Raw genomic sequence first — 19,044 nt, 5'->3', positions numbered from 1 at the left:
CATCACACTTTTTTAGCATTGTATTGAAACCTGATAAGCTAACAGGGGCGTTTCGACTGAGAAATCTTGGGAATTTTTCTTGCTTTTGAATGAATATCGTTTGAACCCTGAGGTATTTACAAATATCAAGCAATTCAGCAAAATCTGAATTCAGGATATCTTGGGACAGACAATAGTATAAGGCTACGTTCATGACTTTAAAGAGCCATCGATAAAAGTGATCGCTAATAAAGTAATTCGATAGTCTACCCTACCAAAAACAAAAAAGAGTAATAATTTATTAAATGAAAAAAAAAGCAACACGACCAATTCTCACTTGAAAGTACATGTACTAAATTATGAATTTCAACATAACGCCAAGAATCCATAAATAATCTTGCAAGTGCGCGTGGACTATCCTAACGCTCTATAATAAAAATAATTATCATAATGCATCTGAAATGAATTAGGTAGATATTTCAAAGTACGAATTTTTAAACAAAAGTTTTAAGCCGATTTTCACCATTTTGTTAGTGACATTACATGTACTCGTAATACAAAATAGATATGGTGAGATGTCTTACATACATGTACATGTAACGAAATATGCGTCTGTGTTAAATATCACAATGCATTGAAAAATAACACTCTTGTTTTATTTTCATAAGTGGATTGCACTTAGGTTTTTCATTCAAATGTCAGTATTTGATTTTCTTTACAATACCGTGGTGATATTCGCACACAAACAGATTGTTATCACCGTCCACACATAAACCAAACGCTTTCTTCAGATCACAGTTATCAATGTAACGGAGAAACTGTCCATCCTGATCCAGAATGTGGATACAACGGTTGTTACCGTCTGCTGTCAGGATACGACTCTGGCTATCCGATGTGATGCCATGGGGTTTTAATGGTTTGCTCTTGGTAACCGAGTGATAACCGGTGTATCTCCATCTGAATTCCCCGTCCTGATTAGCCACCACTACTGCACCAGCATTCATGTCAGCAACACAAATGTCATGGTTTCGGTTCTCTGTGATGTATTTAGAATTGTTATTCCTTGAGTACAGAGGTTTACCTTCATGGTCAAATTGAATGGTTTGTTTTTCCGTAGATCCCGAGTAACGGACAAGTTTGGATTGAGTGTAACCATCACTGTACATGGTAACCAGGAGATCACCAATAGAGGTAACGGAGAGATTATCAGGCGTCCATCCCTGTAATGTGATTAACTCTTCCATCTGTCCATTCTTTACTTTATTCACAGTCTTTGTTGTCCTGTCGGAGTACAGTAGATCTCCATTTCTGTCTACAGCTATATCACTAGGCCATTTACCCGATTTTGTCTCGATCGTCTGGAGAAGGGAGCCTGCAATGCTGAAGCATTTGATATCCCTAGTCTCGCCACTTGTCCATATTTCTCTATTATTGAGACATGTAACACTCCGTATTACATTGTCCTCAGTCTGTATTGTGACAACAAGCTCCGGTTCATCCAGTAGTTTTCTAACTGAAGTGTTGGGTTGGTTCAGTAACAATATATTTTCTTCTGTAGCAGTAGATAATTGAGTGATCTGTCCAAACAAATTATACAGCTTCTCATGGTCTATTGGTTTTGGTATGAATGTTGGCAATGATACTTGAATCTTGGGTGGAAGCTTGCTAAAATCTCTGATCTTAGAGCTGTATTCAATGATAGGAGATACTTCAGTTTCAATTTTATATCGTCGATTTCTGTTCTCATTTTGTTGATAACGATGTCGATCTGTTTTTTCCATTCCTTTCCCTGTCTGGTAATTTCTGTTGTAAGTTTCCCATATATATCCCCCATCCAGGTTGGCAAGCTGATTTTCCAAGTCGAGTGCAATATCTTCATATTTAGGAAAAATTATACATTCTAACTCGTTTGTATCCTTCTTAATCATTTCTTTCTTTGTTTCTGAAACTTTTACAAACACATGTCCTTCGTGTTCTTCTGATCCCATGCAGGACGAACACACCGAAATGTGTTCACAGGTTTTGCATTCAGATTCGCAATTTTTTTTTGTTTTCCACATTTTGGATAAAAAGAGGTTGATCTTCGTTCCTCAAAAAGCACTATTTTGTGTTTGTCATATCCATCCGAGATGTGATCAGCTACACAGGGCTTGCAGAGGTTGACATGACAAAAGCCGCAGTAGCTGTGTACTATGGCGGTCTCACAAAGGCCACATCGGTGCACGTCCTGGGCACTTATATGTAGACTCATATTTTGTCCTACAAATAAATATTTGAAACTTTATCTTCGTTTGGATGTCTAGGATATGGATAAAAGGAAAAGAGAGGATTTCAATAGTCTACGCTGATTTCTGATTGTTGTATCGATCTCTATCAAGAGAACAACACAATAAAACAAACCAACCCTTTTTCTTTCTTTGAGTAGAATGTCATTAAAAATATGCTAATCTTTTATAATAAAAGTTTACATTAAATCAAAGCGCACATCTTTAGTAGTGTATTATTAAGTACGATGAGTAGAAAATACAGTGTAAGTATGCTAGAGTGAAAGTAGTTTATTTTTATAAGAAAATTTTAGAATTCATATTTTTAACAAAATCCATTAATAAAAGGTTTTGGAAAGAAGATAAAACTTTAGTAATTCAAACTTATCATACCATATCAATGAAGAAAAATATACTTATCCACCCACTCATATCATGAGAGTGATTGTAAGTTCGTCACCTGACAGATATGACGGTTGATTTCAAATAACTAGAGTAACTTCCCTTGTACCGTATATCTATTGACCCATCTGTTACACATTGTAACAAAAATGTATTGTTTAAGCTTAATAATATATATGTCTTTCTATCGGATTAAAAAAATGTTTAATATATAAAACAAACTCAAATTACGATTAATAATTAATAATTTCATAATTTTGCTGAAAGGGTCGTAAATCCTGCATGATATTAATTTCATATTTCACTTTTCATTCGACTTAATTAATAGTATATCGTGACATCTGATTGATTTTAAAATCATAGCGCCTCGTTATTTTTCTTTACAATATAGTATGTAAAGACCAACACATATCGTCATAATTGTGTGCTTTTATCTCTATGTTCTTCACATATTGAAGGGTAGAAGACATTCATCATTTCTCTTTTTTCCTTGTCCAAAGTATACCACGATTAGGAAAGAGTTTTTCGATAATGTAATTTCTCAAATAAATTTCATAAGTCTCTTGACATTGCAATTTTCCTTGGGAAGGGGGAGGGGGGGGTGCTCAGTTTTGAGTATGTTATTGAATTTGTTGTTGCATGTATATATGGAGGGAGAGGTCGAATTTTGTTTTCATAACGTGTGCCCAATCCATTTACACAACATTTTTTTTTACAATAGAATATATTCAAATCAAAGACGAACGCTTTGTGAAATGAGATCACACCTTGTGATCACATTTCGCCACATCAGGGGCAAAGAAATCTAGCTGTCTATTGGGATTAATAAAAACATTCCACACTGACAAACAGGAAAAAATAGCCCGCGATTAACTTCCTGGGGTATGGGCGTGTCACTACAGAGCTGCAGAAACAATAGCATCAGCTGATGGATCTAAGGGAGTTAGCCAAAACGTACACGGGGTTGGTCATGAACTTCCACGATATATCAGAAGCTGGGTGATACACCAATAACTATACTAATAAACACACGCTGGGTGACTGTGGGGTCATCTATGATCGAGGGGAGAAACGATACAGACTCGACAGATCGACCAAAGGATGGAAGACAATATTGATATGAGATTGAGAACAAGAATTTATGCTGAGTTGCATGAGTATACACCCAGTATCTCAAGGCTTGAACATCTGTTTACTGCTCATCTAAAACAAACCAAATGGAAGCTGAAACAATAGTAAAAGCCATTCGATGGTATCGACCTGCAATTAAAAATTCAAATCTAAATGCAGTTTTGTGCAGGTGAATTAATATATTGTTATTAATTTCGTCACTAATTTAAGGTATTTGCTTACCTGCGCAGATTGCTCGAGTTGCACTTTTCCGGTATCTGTAGCTGTTGTTGTCTGCGATGTTAATCATTTTTTTTTTTACAGAAACCATTAAATAGCTTTCAACTGGAACTTTAAACAAAGTATATTTGGATAAAAATTATCAAAATTGGTACAAATTAACGGGCATGATCTTATAAAGAGGAAGAAGGTTAACACTAAGAAGGGAGGATGGATTTAGAACTCTGAAAACAGGGCAAGATATAAACGCCAATTCCTCTGGATAGGGTAGATTGAGAAGTTAAACGATTTATAAACTAGAAATACTAAATATGAGTTGTCCATCTTGTTCCATCATTAAAAAGATTGTTCTTTTCCTAACTAGGTTACTGTGACCTCTTAAATAATAATTCCTCCTCAAGGAATGCGTAATCAATACAATGATGACCTCGATATATGGTATTTTAAGTACGTGTTTTGTGCATATATAGAGAGAAAAGTATAAAATCCATGGCGAATACTTGTACTCTTAATAATGTTATAAAGTTAAACAATAAATCTAATTTGCAGTTTTAAGTAAAGATTGCACAGTTACAATATGCTCAAAACCGCCCGACTTCCGATTTTTTTCCCCCTTAAATACTCTATATATACACTGCACATAGAAACATTCTAACAAGAGCTTGGACTTTGCGAATTGAGTAGTTGTGTCGAACAGCAATAAGACGAAAATCTGTCTATTTCAATTCATTGCTGGCCACCTAGCCACATGTGACGCTTTGAAATAAAGAAGATTTTTCTGACTTTTGAGCTATGACTAAACAATTTGTGTATATTTCACTTGAAACCAGCGTCATTTTTAACTTGAAAAGAAAACTGCATTTGACCGAAAGTCCAAGGTTAACGTACGTGGTTCTACATGTATTATAAAAGATTTCCATCATAGATGTCTTCAGTCTGCTAAAACGGCAAAGGTGTAAAGTTGAAATAATTGCTATTTTTTTCTTGTTCTAATAAACTGTTCTATTCTAGTGTACACAAGTTCTTTGAGCTTGATATTAATCTTACATGCATTTTGCAAGTATTTGAGGTATGGACAATATTTTAAAACAAACATAATCCACTGGAATTTGTTGGCACCTTATTCTAAAAAAGAAAACATATTATTGTTTTTTACTATTTTTATCTTTAAAATAAACATACACATGTACATGTTAATTGTACATATCCCATATAACAAATATACTTGGTCATAATCTTACATGATTATTTCAACACTATGAAGTTTCAGATCAGAAGACTGAGTAAATATACCATTGTTGTGTTCATTTAAAATAAAAATGTGTCTTCATTTAACAACAGCACATGGAAAAAGATCAATCTAGCACATCAGGATTAATACATTAAAGTACATGTATCATTGAACAAAAACTTAAAATTATTATTAAAAAATTTTCTGACATTCTCTCAGACTTAAATGAAATAAAGATATAATGAAATTCGGTAACTGTCTGTTACTTAAAACTAAAAAAAACCAACACTTGTTTTGAAAACTCTTCATGCAAACATCTCAACAACAAATCCACTTTTTTTCTGTGTATATCTCAAACTCATAAATAAATATCAATCTTTCAACACCAAAAATACATGTAAAGCGTGCTTTGAAAAATGAAAAAAAAGACCATTATTTATTTAATTCCATCTTTAAGCCATGCATTTTCATCATGTTGATATAAGTCTAACAGTTTACCTAAACAGAACATTTTAGGAGCACTCAACTCTGATAAATTAACATGTTTGCAATCAGAGTACAAGTAAAAACAACTGCAGCGTATTCTTGAACTAATGACAAAAATTTAAAACCCTCAGCACATTCAATTCAGCTATGGAATGATTAAAAAAATTTACTTCAAAAACTATCATATTTTGCATTGATATCTTACGTATACATGTATAAAATTTTCAGCTTCAAATCAAGTTATCTCCACTTTTCTTTTTTTTTAAATGGTCTATGAAATGATATTCAATTCAATTTCTTTATTAACCAATTAAGGGCCCTCCACGGGCAACATGAAGACTGTTGACATACAACATACAACAGTATTAAATACATTATCTTTCAAACATTTCTAATTATAGTATTTTTATCTAAATAACTAAGGAGTTAATACAATAACTTTTTCCTGCATTGGGACTTGATTATTTTGTAGACAAATTAATGTTTCTATTATTAATAATAAAAATAATATCAATTTGCAATTCAAATAACTGAAGCTGAGTATTTGAAAACTTATACATGATATATAAAAAAAAAACTACTGCACAAGATGCTACAAAAAATCACAAAGCACTACAACAGGTATAATTAACACAATAGTAATTAATTAATATCATTCTGAATCAATTCTCCTGATAATTTAAACCATAGGACTAGCTGGAGTTTATAATGATTAAATGTGTGTGGCTATATGTTCAATCTGATGAATACAATTAACACATTAATAAAACATTTCTTATGGTTATAACTAACCATGACCATCGAAATCTAGCACATATAATTATACTCATGCCTATAGAAAACATGTATGTTTCATGATGCATTGGGTACATGTAATCATGACTACTCAATATTACAATAGCTCATGATTGGATCATCCAGCAGTTTGGAAATTTACATGGAATCAAAACTAACCAACAATGTTATAATGCATGTACAGCAAAACATTCTAATTTCAAATGAATCAGTCAGCTTAAAAACAGTTTTCTGCATAATTAAAATAAACAGGCACATCATTCATTACATTAACAAAGTAATTATGTTTACTATTAGGAATTTCAGTGTATGTTAAGCGTTCCTTGTACATAACAATTGTACAACAGTATTTGGACAATGTTTGTGCTTTTTTTTCAGCATGTTATTAACAAAGTCTTCAACATTAAAGTTTCTTGCATAGTCTCATTTACACATACATCGTAGTAAACAACACTTACAGACCCAATATGAACAACATTGTGATGAGAAATGTTGAAGCATTGTAGAACACTTGGGAGAAATGAATTCCATTGATACAAATATTCACACCATGTAATAAGTAAATAAAAAACAAGACAAAATTAGAACACACACAGCCAGCAGCACTTGCTCGTAATGGGTGATAATAAGGCAAATCGACTTGTTTCATTTTCTTTCCCTTTTTGAACATTGTCTCACGAATTTTGGAAAACTTTGATGACCCACACTTAGTTTGTTGGCAATTGTCTTAACACCATCTCATAATCATGACCATTTCAAGAACAGTCCAAACATCTGACCAATCACAACCATACTTTCAAATACACATCCACCAATCAGAAGCACTGTGACATTCGCACACTAACATTATGGTGGCACATATGGGGCGGGATTTCTATGTGCTGGCTGCATGTGTGGGCGGGGCTGTTTATTTGACCCTGTGGAGGTCACAGGGGGTGGAGGCTGATACAAAGGGGAATTAATGTCTGTATCCATTTCATACTCTTCCCCTTGGTTGCTTTCATGAGAGGATTTGGAATTTTCACTTGATCCTCGAGTATACTGCGGTGGGGGCATAGGTGGTTTCTCTTCATCCATAATGAGGGGTTTGGATGCATCATTGGGCTTTTCATCATACTCATCAGGGAAAATCACTGGTGCTCCTTTCACCAAGTTATTCTTATCCTCCAAGGACATCTTTCCTTTCCTCTTCTTCCTATACAAGACACAGGCAATGACCAAGAAGATGATAAGTAAGACGACTATGACGACAGCAGGCACAACTGTTGTCAACCAGATTTCATTCTCTTCCTCCTCTTGGTATTCCTTCTTTCCTGGATCGGTAGGTTCAGATGTGGGTTTTCCTGGTTCAGGGGTCTCTGGCTCAGGAGGCTCTTCTGGTTCTCCTTTTGCACCAGGGAACTCTTTGTTTCCAATACATGCTCCTGCAGGAATAGCCTGTACCTCATTCAGAGGAAAAGGAAATTTGCTTTTTGCTTTTTCATTCACTGTGCCATCTTCATTCACAAACTTGTTCATCATTTCTGACACCTCTTTAGCTGGGCAAGAATCAGTTGGCAGTTGGTTGTTGGTCCACGAGTACACGACAGAGCCTGGCTGAATGTCTAGAACAGTGATGGCATTTGAATCTTGTGTACCAAACATTACCAACGCCAGACTTTCCGTCACCTCCTTGATTTTAGCATTTGTGAACTTGTCATAGGCTGTGTCAAAGGTCATGCTGATTTTGTGAGAAGGCTCCCCACTTAAGCGTTCATCAGGTTTCACAACCATCTTCACTACATAGGTAGCTAGAAGTCCAAAACTGTTCTGGGCTTTTAGTGAATACATTTTCTTTCCTTGATGCTTGTTCATAGGGAATCCAACAATTCTATAGTTTCCAGTCTTTCTTCCTTTCAGTTCAACCCAATGGGTCTTCGGTAAAACATCTGTGTCATTCCCAAATAAGCTGATTGAAAGATCTCTTATGTTTCCATCAACACAGTCAAAGAACAAATCCTCTGGTAGATAATACTGACTCTCTTGGCCAGCCTGGAAAATCATTTCTTCCATAGCCCCTGTAACCATAGGTGGACGGGACTTTCCGTCGTCTGGACAGTTGGGATTTTCCGGTTCCGGCTTTGGAGTTACCACCTTCGTTGGAGCATCGGTGACCGTCATTGACTTTGTGGGCATGATCTCAGACTTGTTCATTGGAGGACTAGGAGATGGGGTGGGTGTGATGGGTGCAGTTGTGACCACAGCAGGCTTGGGGGTAGAAGTAGTGGTTGTCTTGGTCATCATCTCGGTTGTGGTGACCTCAAAAGTGGGACTTGCTGATGGCATGATCACTGTTTTAGTTGGCTGAACCTGGGTATAAGAGGTCTCCATGACAGGCATTGTTCTGGTCAGTTGGGCTGTTGTCTCAGATGCTTTGATGTCTGTGACAACTGTGTCTGGAAGCTTTGTGGGTGGACTAGGTGTATCGACCACGGTAGCAGTTGCAACTACAGCCCTACGCCTGCGCTTTGGCTTCTCCTGAAGGAAAGTGTTGGTGACATGCCAGCCAACGACACTGTGTCCTACGCTGCGTTTCATTTTGCCGCTAGCTGCGGATTCCTCAACCTTTTGCAAGATATTCATGTGGTCCTTCATCACGCTCCCACAGCCAACCAACCACGACAGCATGGTGCCGGGCGTAACAAGAGTTTTGGAATCTCCCTGTCCAGAGACCAGAGCCGATTTGTCAAAAACTTCCTTTTCTCCAAGAGGTATCATCTTCATCATGTCTGAGGCCAGATTCAGATGTTCTGTCAGCATGTTTATTAGGTCGATCCTATCTGCAGGCGACATGGTCATCATATCAGCGTCGACAATAATGGTGGCAGCAGTTTCCGGTTGCTCACGTTTACACCTGACCATCTGCGGCTTTCCATTGGAGGACTGAGAGGTGGGTGGAATGTGGGTGGGTGGAGTTTCCATGACAACTTTAATGGAGAACACATCTTTGGCTTGAGAATTCTGAGGTCCAGTGGTAAAGACTTCCAGATAGTTGTCCCCGATGTCTGCGGGGGTGGGGATTCCCCTCAGCTGCTGGGATTTCTCATCAAACACCAACCAGTTGGGAAGTGATGATTTTCCTGCCTCTGTAACCTATTCAAAAGAAACACATTGTTGAGTATATCAACCATGTCAACTGAACATTTTAACTCTGAATATGTGTATAAAGTTGAAATGGAAAATAATATGTAGAATTCTTATTCAATAATGAGGATTGAAACCTAATATATCAAATATATTTGTAAATTGATCATGCTATTTGTATCAATTTGGGAATAAAATAGTCTCTATATCACATACATTTGTAATGTAATATTACCTAACATGAATTGAAGTTCAATTTTCCAAATGTTACTAAGTTGGCCGATTAAATACATATGATAAATCATCATATTTTCTTAAACTATAAATCTTTCAAAACATCTTGCAGAATCTTCCCTCCTCTTTAGATTTTTTTCAGCCACTTTAAAAGCTAATCATCAGAAAAATTCTACATTTATTTTTTCTCGCAACGTAATATTATTTCTCAGCATCTGCCGCACAGTTAAGGAGTAACACATTTTTGGCCTACTGAGCACCAGTTGCTAAATGTTGTAAGATTTTTACGCAATGATTCATTAACATTTTATAAAAGAATTTGCAAACATACATCTTCAAACACAGTTTACAGATAAGACTTGTAACCCTACGGCAGGTATCAAGACATCATTGTATACCTACATGCAGGCTCTCATGCTCTTATTTCAATTGAATGGCTGTTTCAATTAAAATGAGAAAGTTAACACTGTATATTTTAATTAGATTATGCAATGCAATCTTAGCACTTTGAATACTGTTGCTCCAAAAATTCTCACTTCATCAAAACTATCACATCTAATAAATGTACTTATATTTCTGGCATTTTATGGACATAAATCTCAAAATGTGTTATCAAATTAGAATTGCTCTAACAGTTAAATAAAAAAACCTTCTTCCTTCACTTAAATTTACAATTTTTGACATCTTGACACGGTAAATCTTTTTTTAAAAAATAGGGAAAATCGTATACAATTGCCAATATTCTCTGCTTCCTCAATGTGAAAAAAGAAAACAGTGATTGAGAAAGCAAGAGTTTTGCTTTACCATGTTAAATTTGTCATATTTAACTCTAACTTCTGCTTATGTAAAATAAACATATGTTAACATTAGGCTGAGGGATATATTTTAAGACCCTTGGGGAATTAAAACATTTATTCTGTAAAGTTCAAAGCAAACATTGTTGAACTTGGCACACTACCAGTAGACTTATTTTATTGTGAAAAATGAGTCAAATTTCAGTTATTTTTGAAATAGATTGAGACACAAGATGCAGAGAGAGAGAGAGAGAGAGAGGAAAGAGAGAGAGAGGGATAGAGAGAGAGAGAGAGTGTGAGAGAGAGACAGAGAGAGAGAGACAGAGAGACAGAGAGAGTGAATGCCTGCCAATAAAGAAGAAGCAAGAAAGTGCTATTACATAATTAACAAAGCAAGCCAAGACAAATAATCGTCAAATCCAGAGACAAGATACAGATGATTCTTCCTTTGGCAGTGTTTGGAGTCGTAAACTATTACATATGAACACCTCATACACTTCAGCTCCAAACATATGCAAAAACTAATATTTTCGGGAGGGGTGCTGGTAGTTATTGTGAAATTGTTGGAAGCCATGAATTGCCGTACGAGAATTATATGACTAACTGACATTTCATGAAACATTTAATGTAGGGTGGGATCCAAAATCACTTAATGAACAAAGCATTCTTCCTGCCTCCCTTCATTGTGTTATCCAGATGTGATGGAAGCTTTATGTCTGATATGGTATCTACAGGGACAATCAAAGAACTGTGTATAAGAATGGGAGGATGACAGCCATTGGACCTAATGGAGAGAACCACCATTATGTGAACAGAATACAGTGATGCTGACAAGATTAGCATCGACCTGCCAAGTCCCAGACAAATGAATGCAGGGAAACACTAAAGTGACAGCCATGATAGAGAATGACAATTGTTATAAGGCCAGAATTATTAAGGTCAAGGTCATCTTCAGACAGCCCCCCCCCCCCAAAAAAAAATAAAAGAAGTGGATAAATTTAACTTCTGTAATACATGGGAGCAAGTTAGAAGTCATATTTATAGATTGCACCGCCAAATAGGCAATGCACTCTTGATTCTGCACTGTATAATAGTTCTGTGGCAAAAAGGGAACATCAGATTCTATAAATCAAATTATATTCATAAATTTGTTTATCAGGTGCAGACAGATGAAACCACACTCAGTATCTACGTTTTGACAAGTGTTGATAAGAGATGAAAACATGGAGTGTATTTATTGGCAGATGAAAACAAAGCACAAGACCCTCGGTTACCCCGAATTACTCGGCTCACTAGTTGCGAAGCTGCACAGTTTGTTTAACCTGTTCTGATGCATTGCCACTTTGTGCGAAAATTCCAGTTCAGACAGAATTCTTTTAGATAGCATTCCTTTAACATAGCACCGCTGAATCACCCATCATGTTCTAGGCATCTGAACTTTTATTACGTGAGCTTTGACACTTTTAAATTTGTGGATCATGGTTTCTCTTCGTGACAAGTTAATTTTTTTTCTTGTAATGTGAGTCTTTTACATGAACCACTAAGCTTTAGAAAATATGAGTTTATCACTGAACATGTTCTTCTACAAGAGTACAGATTCTTTTTTATTGAGATTGTCCTTAATATCCTATCAGTAATAGCCAAACTAATTATAGATTCATAGAAAACTGTGAAAGGCACTCTTTCCAAAAAGAGATTTTATTTGAAGGGGGTGGGGGCAAAATGCCAACATGCAGCCAATGCTTTTTGATGTGAGCTAGTAGGCCAGTAGTGTCTGCTAGAATGCACTGCTCATCAGAATATAAACACAAACAAAACACACACACAATGACCTGGTTAATTGTACTCACCTTTATCGACTGAATGGTTCCTCTGAAAGCATCGCTGGGTATGGCAAACTTGAAGATCTTTCCTACATTGGTGGAGGTATCGGCTATCCCCCACTGCAGGGCCACGGGGGCCTGGAATTCCGCGGTCCCTTTGTTGAGATCATGTTGTAGCACGGTATCGCCGATGTCAATTTTCAGATTCTGAGCTGAACACTGGCTCAGTAGTACTGTCATTAGGAAGAGAACTGCCATGTTGTGGTTCCACATAGTGTTTAATTTGACTCCAGTTTTTGCGAGGAGGAAAATTGGTTCCGTGGTGTTGAAAGCCAAAGATTCCACTCCAACTAACTTAGCAACCTATGTGATTACATCAGGTTTAACATAAAAATTTCTCTGATTTTTTTTTTCACTGCTTAAATAATTTCTGAGTCATATATTTCATGTATTAATAATCCTGTGGAATGCACAAAATCATCCACGCCAATGCAAAGACTGAATGAATTGAACACACTAATATAATGTCTGCTGTGGGACACTATCCTTAATATTGTTCAAAATGTAGAATATATAACGTCTCCAGTCCTTGTGAATTGAATGACGGATTTGCTGTATATGGTTCCGCTATTTCCTATAAGTCATCTAGAGTCGCCTAGAATAGACCTGCAAACAAGATAAAAAGATTAAGTGAAAAGCAATTCACAGAGAGCTGATTATGTTGTAACACACACAAAAAGATTACATGAGAAAAGGCCCCAGCTGTTTATGCCGCAGAAAAATTCATGTTTAAAAATTGGAGGGTGAATCTGTAATCAGCTTAGCAAGGCACTCGTCTCAAGCAATCGTCATTAAAAGGAGATTGTCTTTTCTTGAATCAATATTACCCTCTTACTATAAGTGCTACACACATTTTCGCATTCTTTTTGAAACATGTTTTGGAATTTAGAGCCAAGTGCAAAAATTCTGTGACAGGAGATGTGAGAACATCACTACTAATAGACCAATCAAATGCCAACAAATTGTTCCACAGTGTCCACAGTGGTGTTAACCAGTACGGAGAGTGAGATCGAATTTTTCCACATATTACTCATGGGAGTCATAGAGTCTGTGTAAAAAAGGACAGTCCGCCACAGTAGAAACCAAAACTAATGCTTAATACAAATCCATTGACACTGTCATATTGGTATAAACTCGCAAGTCGTAAATCTATTCATCTTAACCAAAGACAAAAATTATGCATATATAATATAAGCTGTTCTTAATGACCTCTCCAAAATGCCACAAATCAAAAATACATATCCTACACACTTTGATGACACACACAAAAAATGAAACCTCAACCCAATTGATTCTTTTTTCATTTCATGAATAATTCAGCATTTTTTCCTGTTTGATTTCCATATATTCAACAAAATGAAATTCTTACCAGACTTTTTTTAGCAATATTAATAGAGCCATTATATGTGATCCAGCACAAAATACACACAGGCACTCATATAATCCACATCTTATACACTTCCATGGGAAAAATAAAATACATACTTCTTAATATCCTGAGAGAGGAAAGCTTGTAGGTGTATTGAATTGTCGACAGTACGGTTAACGAAAAGTTATAATGAGTTGATGTATTTAAGCTACAGCGCTGCATGTATATTCATATTTCCTAACGCGCATTTACGAAGGGCAATTTGACAATTTTCCAACAATAGCTTATGAGACACAACTCTGCTTGAACAGGAACAGTAAGTTTTGGGAGGATTGGTTTTGATGCGCATTACATGCCTCTATAGATGGATCTCTTGTAGTGCACCAATACACTAATCGAAGGCACCAGCAAATCGCAGGCGGCAACGAGAAATGCATGCAGTTGGGGGAACACACATTACATTATAAGACAATGGGTTTCACCACACAACAGAGTGCCGCATTCTTTGTAGAGCTCATCAATCTACGGTTGTGGCCGCAGTCTGATGGGAAAGACAGGCGAATATTGGCAAAAAACAATAAAAGACAATTCCGTTCAATTTTTGGCGATGAAAACTTGTAGCTTATCAATCATTGAGTCAGAGACTATAGGAGGGAAATCCATGCGTTGCAGACAGATTGTTGCCAAAAAAATCACTTTCTATACCGATTTAATAATAAATCAGCTACATCGTATATATCTTACATAATTCATTAGTACTGGACATTTTTTGGGGAATTTTTACTGTCTGGATCTTTCAGTATTTGATTTGATGATTATACAGAATGTACATGCAAGTGTTAAGATGCATCCCCCCCCCCCAATGCATCTAAATCGATAAACTCTGATGAATTAATTTCTATTTAAAGAACTCTCCACCCCCTTCATTTTCTTATCATTTTCCTGATTGCGCTGACTAACATAAGGATGGCAGACTTATCTAAACCTGCAACATTCTCCATTGATATCACTTGATAACATAAATGTTTGTTGATACGCCAAATTCTCGAATTCTATCAACTAATATCCCACACACATGAACTGCCTATAAAGCTTACTCAGGTCTTGAGCTTGAAATGCCACAATGAAAAATTCATTTATCAGTACCCTAGAAATATAAGTACATGTATATTGCTGCCTACAATACCTCTACCACCCCCTGAAGGATAAAATAAAGAGATTTCCTAACCCCCCCTGTGGTTGGGTTAACAGGTCGGTGATGTCTAGTGGGTAAATAATATCAAAAGAAAGGTAGTTGATTTCACTTTCAGAGGACCCCATGTGGAGACTAATTATATTTCATTCACAGATAGGTAGTTAGATTAACACACCTGAGAGAGCATATTGATGGCCATCGATAAAAGGAAATCTACACAGCCAGGTATATACAAAAGGTAGGAAGTCGATCGGAGCGCTGTGTACTTATAGTAGCCACATATTATAAGGGGGATCCCTAACAGCTGACCTAAATATCACTATGATCAAACACTGATTCAATATAGGAATTCTTCAATGGTGGAAATTGATAAAAAAAAAAAAATGATCACTTCCCAGCATAAACATGAATAAAGTCAAGTTTCTGTTTGCTTCTAAATTCAGATTTACACCTCAATTTATCATCAATGCTTTGAAAAAAATAACCTCAACTTTTCAAACCATTCAGCCATTGATGAAGGAGTTGAATTCACTAGTGAGGGAAAAGGTGTATAATTACCTGAATTCATTCTCTTTCTCTTATGTACACACAGTTGTAATAAAAATTCTTGAGACTCTATGAAAATTGGTACTTTGTTAGAGTATAATTGTAACTCTCTGTTGTATAGTCAGTATGTCCTTTATCTATCTCCACTGGGTGGACATTGGATAGACACATAAAAATACCTGTACATTATATACTAATGTCACCTTCATCACACCTGCCACAGGTATCATTAAATGTTAGTTCACACCTGAGTGCAATGTGACAAAATTGGTGCATTATTAGCTCAAAGTGCTAGGCATAGGGCAGAGATGGTGTTTAATTTCTAAGTAGTTTACCAGTGTAATTAGCTTAATTGGATGACATGATTGGTGATAATTACTGCTGGTTTGGGGCTAAATAAATATTATCCACCTAAAGGAGATGACAAGAGCTTGTTGTGAAAAGGATAATACCACTGCATAAACATACTAAATTAAATGTATTTCCCCAAGTGGCATTTTCTATTTAATCAGCTAATTTCCACACATTTACAAGACAATTTGTCCAACATGTAACAACTTCTCCTGATGAATTCTGGTATTTACCTGTGTACCTTAATTAACGCATGCAGTTGATCATTGGGGCATGTCATGTACAAAAAAAATCATCATTATAAGATTTGCAACCCCTTTTAACACCAAAAGCAACTTATTCCAATTTTATAAACATGCATGCAGACAGAATACATGTATTCTGTATCTACTTTTGATAAACAGACACTTATAAATACGAATCAAATGAAACTTCAGTCCATGCCTGCTTTTACTCAAGTTTTGCAAACATATATCAATAGCTTATATTACTTTGGCTCATGCATTTATAGTTTATCTAAGGGAATGTTGATGTCTGGTCTTCATAAACCTGCAGCACAAGATTACATCAACATTGATGCCAGACGACCCCCAAATTTTAGGAATATCTACAACAATACTTCTTTTTTATTTTGGCAAATGTGTTATATCACTAGAATGTTTGGAAATATTCTACACCTCCTTCCAATCATTTCTCTCTAAGCACTAACAATGGCTCAACCTGTGTTTCCTCAATGACCTTACAACACCTAGCTTGCACGTTTCCTAAAATTCTGAGAGCTCTCCTTGATCAGGTGTATACAGACCTGGATGGCTCACCCAGTGGTCAATGAATGTTCTGCAGACACAAGATGGTGATTATTGTCGGAAATCTAACACCACCTTCTACCTGCTGGGAAAATTAAACCTTAACTTGTTGTTGATCCAAGATATCTGATCAAACCGTCCAAACCCTGCTGGGCACAAAGTGGGCTCCTGAATTCCACAGACCAAACATTTAAAAAAGAAACATGTCTGTAATGAGTGGGTTAAATATTGGTATCTGTGACCCAGTCTGTTCTATCAGTCGGTGACAATTTTTATGTTTAGGACAAATCGGACAATATATCAACACTACCACTATTATGTGTCTCACAAATCAAAATATAGCCATAATACATGACATAAATGATGATTAGAAATTTCCACAGTAGGCACTATAAAAATCTTCTTTCATTTCCTGTAATTCCTTAGTAAAAGGTAAAGCTATGCTAGTTCCCTCTTCTCTCTTTCCTATCTGCCATTCATCACTCCCTAATTGACATCTCAGAATATTAGACCTGTCTGTTAGCTGACCAGTTAATTGCACAATATTGATACAAATGGGGGTCATCCATCATAGTCTGGCGGTGTCAAACACAGTTACCTCCCATTAAATCAAAAAACATAATAAATCACACTCTCCTGTGCAAAAGTTGTCTCCCTTGATTTCTTTGATTGATGTGCGCTCTCTCTCTCTCTCTCTCTCTCTCTCTCTCTCTCTCTCTCATTAGAGAACAAGAGCAACACATTTTAAAACCGAAAGAGCAAGTACCTTAATAACTTTATCGTATTTTAAACATTAATGCTTCATGCTTTCTGACGTCAATTCCAAAAGCCAAAGCAGCTCAAAAGAGTCAAGTTGATGAACATTTGCCTAAGATGAGGATAATGGATTAGGACTTTCTAATTCTGGATAGAGTAATCCCTTCCCAACACAAATTTCCCCACTGCTGAATCATTAATATTTACATTCCACAAGCACAATATTGGACTATTGGACACATTTCCTATACAACTCCACCAGAAATAGTTTTTGGTCTTGTCATTTCCTGAAGTCCCTTGAACACGTTTCTGCTAAACGTTTCAATTAATTATACTCTTTGGACTAGAATATTGTCAAGTACAACATTTTAGTTATTAGAAACGAGCAAATAAAGCCAAATTAAACTAAACTCATTAATAGATGATCGTTTTTTCCTTCAAGTTGACTTTGTGATATCTTTAGCCTGTTTGGACAAAAATTTCTCATTAAATCTGGAAAAATTGCAAGTATTTGACCTTCTGTCCTCCACCCTAATCCATCAGCTTTCAAACAATGGCCGACTCTGCAGAGCTTTTGTTCCCCCATCATTGTGTGGTGTAACATTAGACAGTCTAGACCTCCACAATAAGGGCCACCAATATCACAGCAGTGGCCCATTGTGTGAAAAATAGCAGTCCATTTTCTACAGGTGGAGAGACCATCAATGACCTTTCTCTTTGTCCTAGAATGTCCTTCTACTCCATAAATCTATCAACTGAAAACCCTGGACTTGTCTTGAATAATGTGTACTTATAGATACCTTGGTGACCCTACCCTTTCATTTATTTTCCTTCAGTTTTTTTGCTATACCTCTTGGCAAGCTTCAGATTAACAAATGTTTCTTTTAAACAAGCACAATAGTAGATGTATAAAATTTGAAGGTTGCAGTTGCATACATGTACCTTATCCATATGGACACTGGTATATAATTGCCAGTGCTATTAATGCACATTGATAAAACTTATGTTAAAAAGTCTCTCTGCTGAATATTGTCCAACAAAACAAGTCCCCCAAAAGCAAAAACAAACCATAATGATCAAATTGCTTTGACATACCACATTTAACAGGCCAATTTTCCCAGGGAAAAAAAAAATAAAATGTAAAAAAAAAATAAAAATGGTGGAAACACCAGCCATAAAAGCAGACAAACACTGCCAAAGAGTAATTAAGACAAAAAAGATACGATTTCCCTGGAACCCAATAATGGCGAAATCGATAATTCTGTATGTACGATTATCCATTCCACCATTTCCTCTGGGTTTTAATAGACTGAACAGTCCGGAATAAATATCTTATCCTAGAAAAATCCAGTTGTTCTGTCAATGAAACTGGCTTTGTCTAAAGCTTTCGATTTCAATATATAAGCTCCAAATCAGCTGAAATTGCTGCATGTTCATTTAGTTTAAGCGTGAGATATCGCTTTTATTAATACATATTAAA

The 19,044-nt window shown here is 36.1% G+C and overlaps 2 protein-coding genes across 13 annotated transcripts in view; both read right to left on the bottom strand.

Annotated features, from left to right (window-relative positions):
* Positions 1-677: 677 nt before the first annotated feature.
* Positions 678-1,967, bottom strand: LOC128160821 (uncharacterized). Its single transcript, XM_052824142.1, has one exon. It carries the CDS (start codon positions 1,965-1,967, stop codon positions 678-680), a length of 1,290 nt encoding a protein of 429 aa, XP_052680102.1.
* A 3,170-nt stretch (positions 1,968-5,137) lies between these two features.
* The window catches only part of LOC128158416 (dystroglycan 1-like), a 41,949-nt gene continuing 28,042 nt past the window's right edge, over positions 5,138-19,044 (bottom strand). For 8 of the 12 annotated variants that reach the window (XM_052821221.1, XM_052821219.1, XM_052821220.1 and 5 more), the window contains 2 exons: positions 12,509-13,147; positions 5,138-9,639 (listed from right to left, as the gene is read on the bottom strand). In XM_052821221.1, the coding sequence (XP_052677181.1) occupies positions 7,354-9,639; positions 12,509-12,754 (2,532 nt within the window). In that variant the 5' untranslated portion in view covers positions 12,755-13,147 and the 3' untranslated portion in view covers positions 5,138-7,353. Of the gene's footprint in view, positions 9,640-12,508; positions 13,148-13,226; positions 13,314-13,368; positions 13,552-14,026; positions 14,213-19,044 lie in introns of those variants that run through there. The other 4 variants (XM_052821225.1, XM_052821223.1, XM_052821227.1 and 1 more) reach the window with 4 other exon arrangements.

Source organism: Crassostrea angulata, chromosome 8 (assembly GCF_025612915.1).
Source record: "Crassostrea angulata isolate pt1a10 chromosome 8, ASM2561291v2, whole genome shotgun sequence".
NCBI classification, from domain to species: Eukaryota; Metazoa; Mollusca; class Bivalvia; order Ostreida; family Ostreidae; genus Magallana; species Magallana angulata.
The sequence above is the reverse complement of the archived record's forward strand: the minus strand, read 5'-3'. Positions and strand labels throughout refer to the sequence as shown.

Bases quoted from the DNA above. Each gene is read 5' to 3' on its own strand.
- LOC128160821 (XM_052824142.1), bottom strand. From the start codon at position 1,967: ATGGGATCAGAAGAACACGAAGGACATGTGTTTGTAAAAGTTTCAGAA.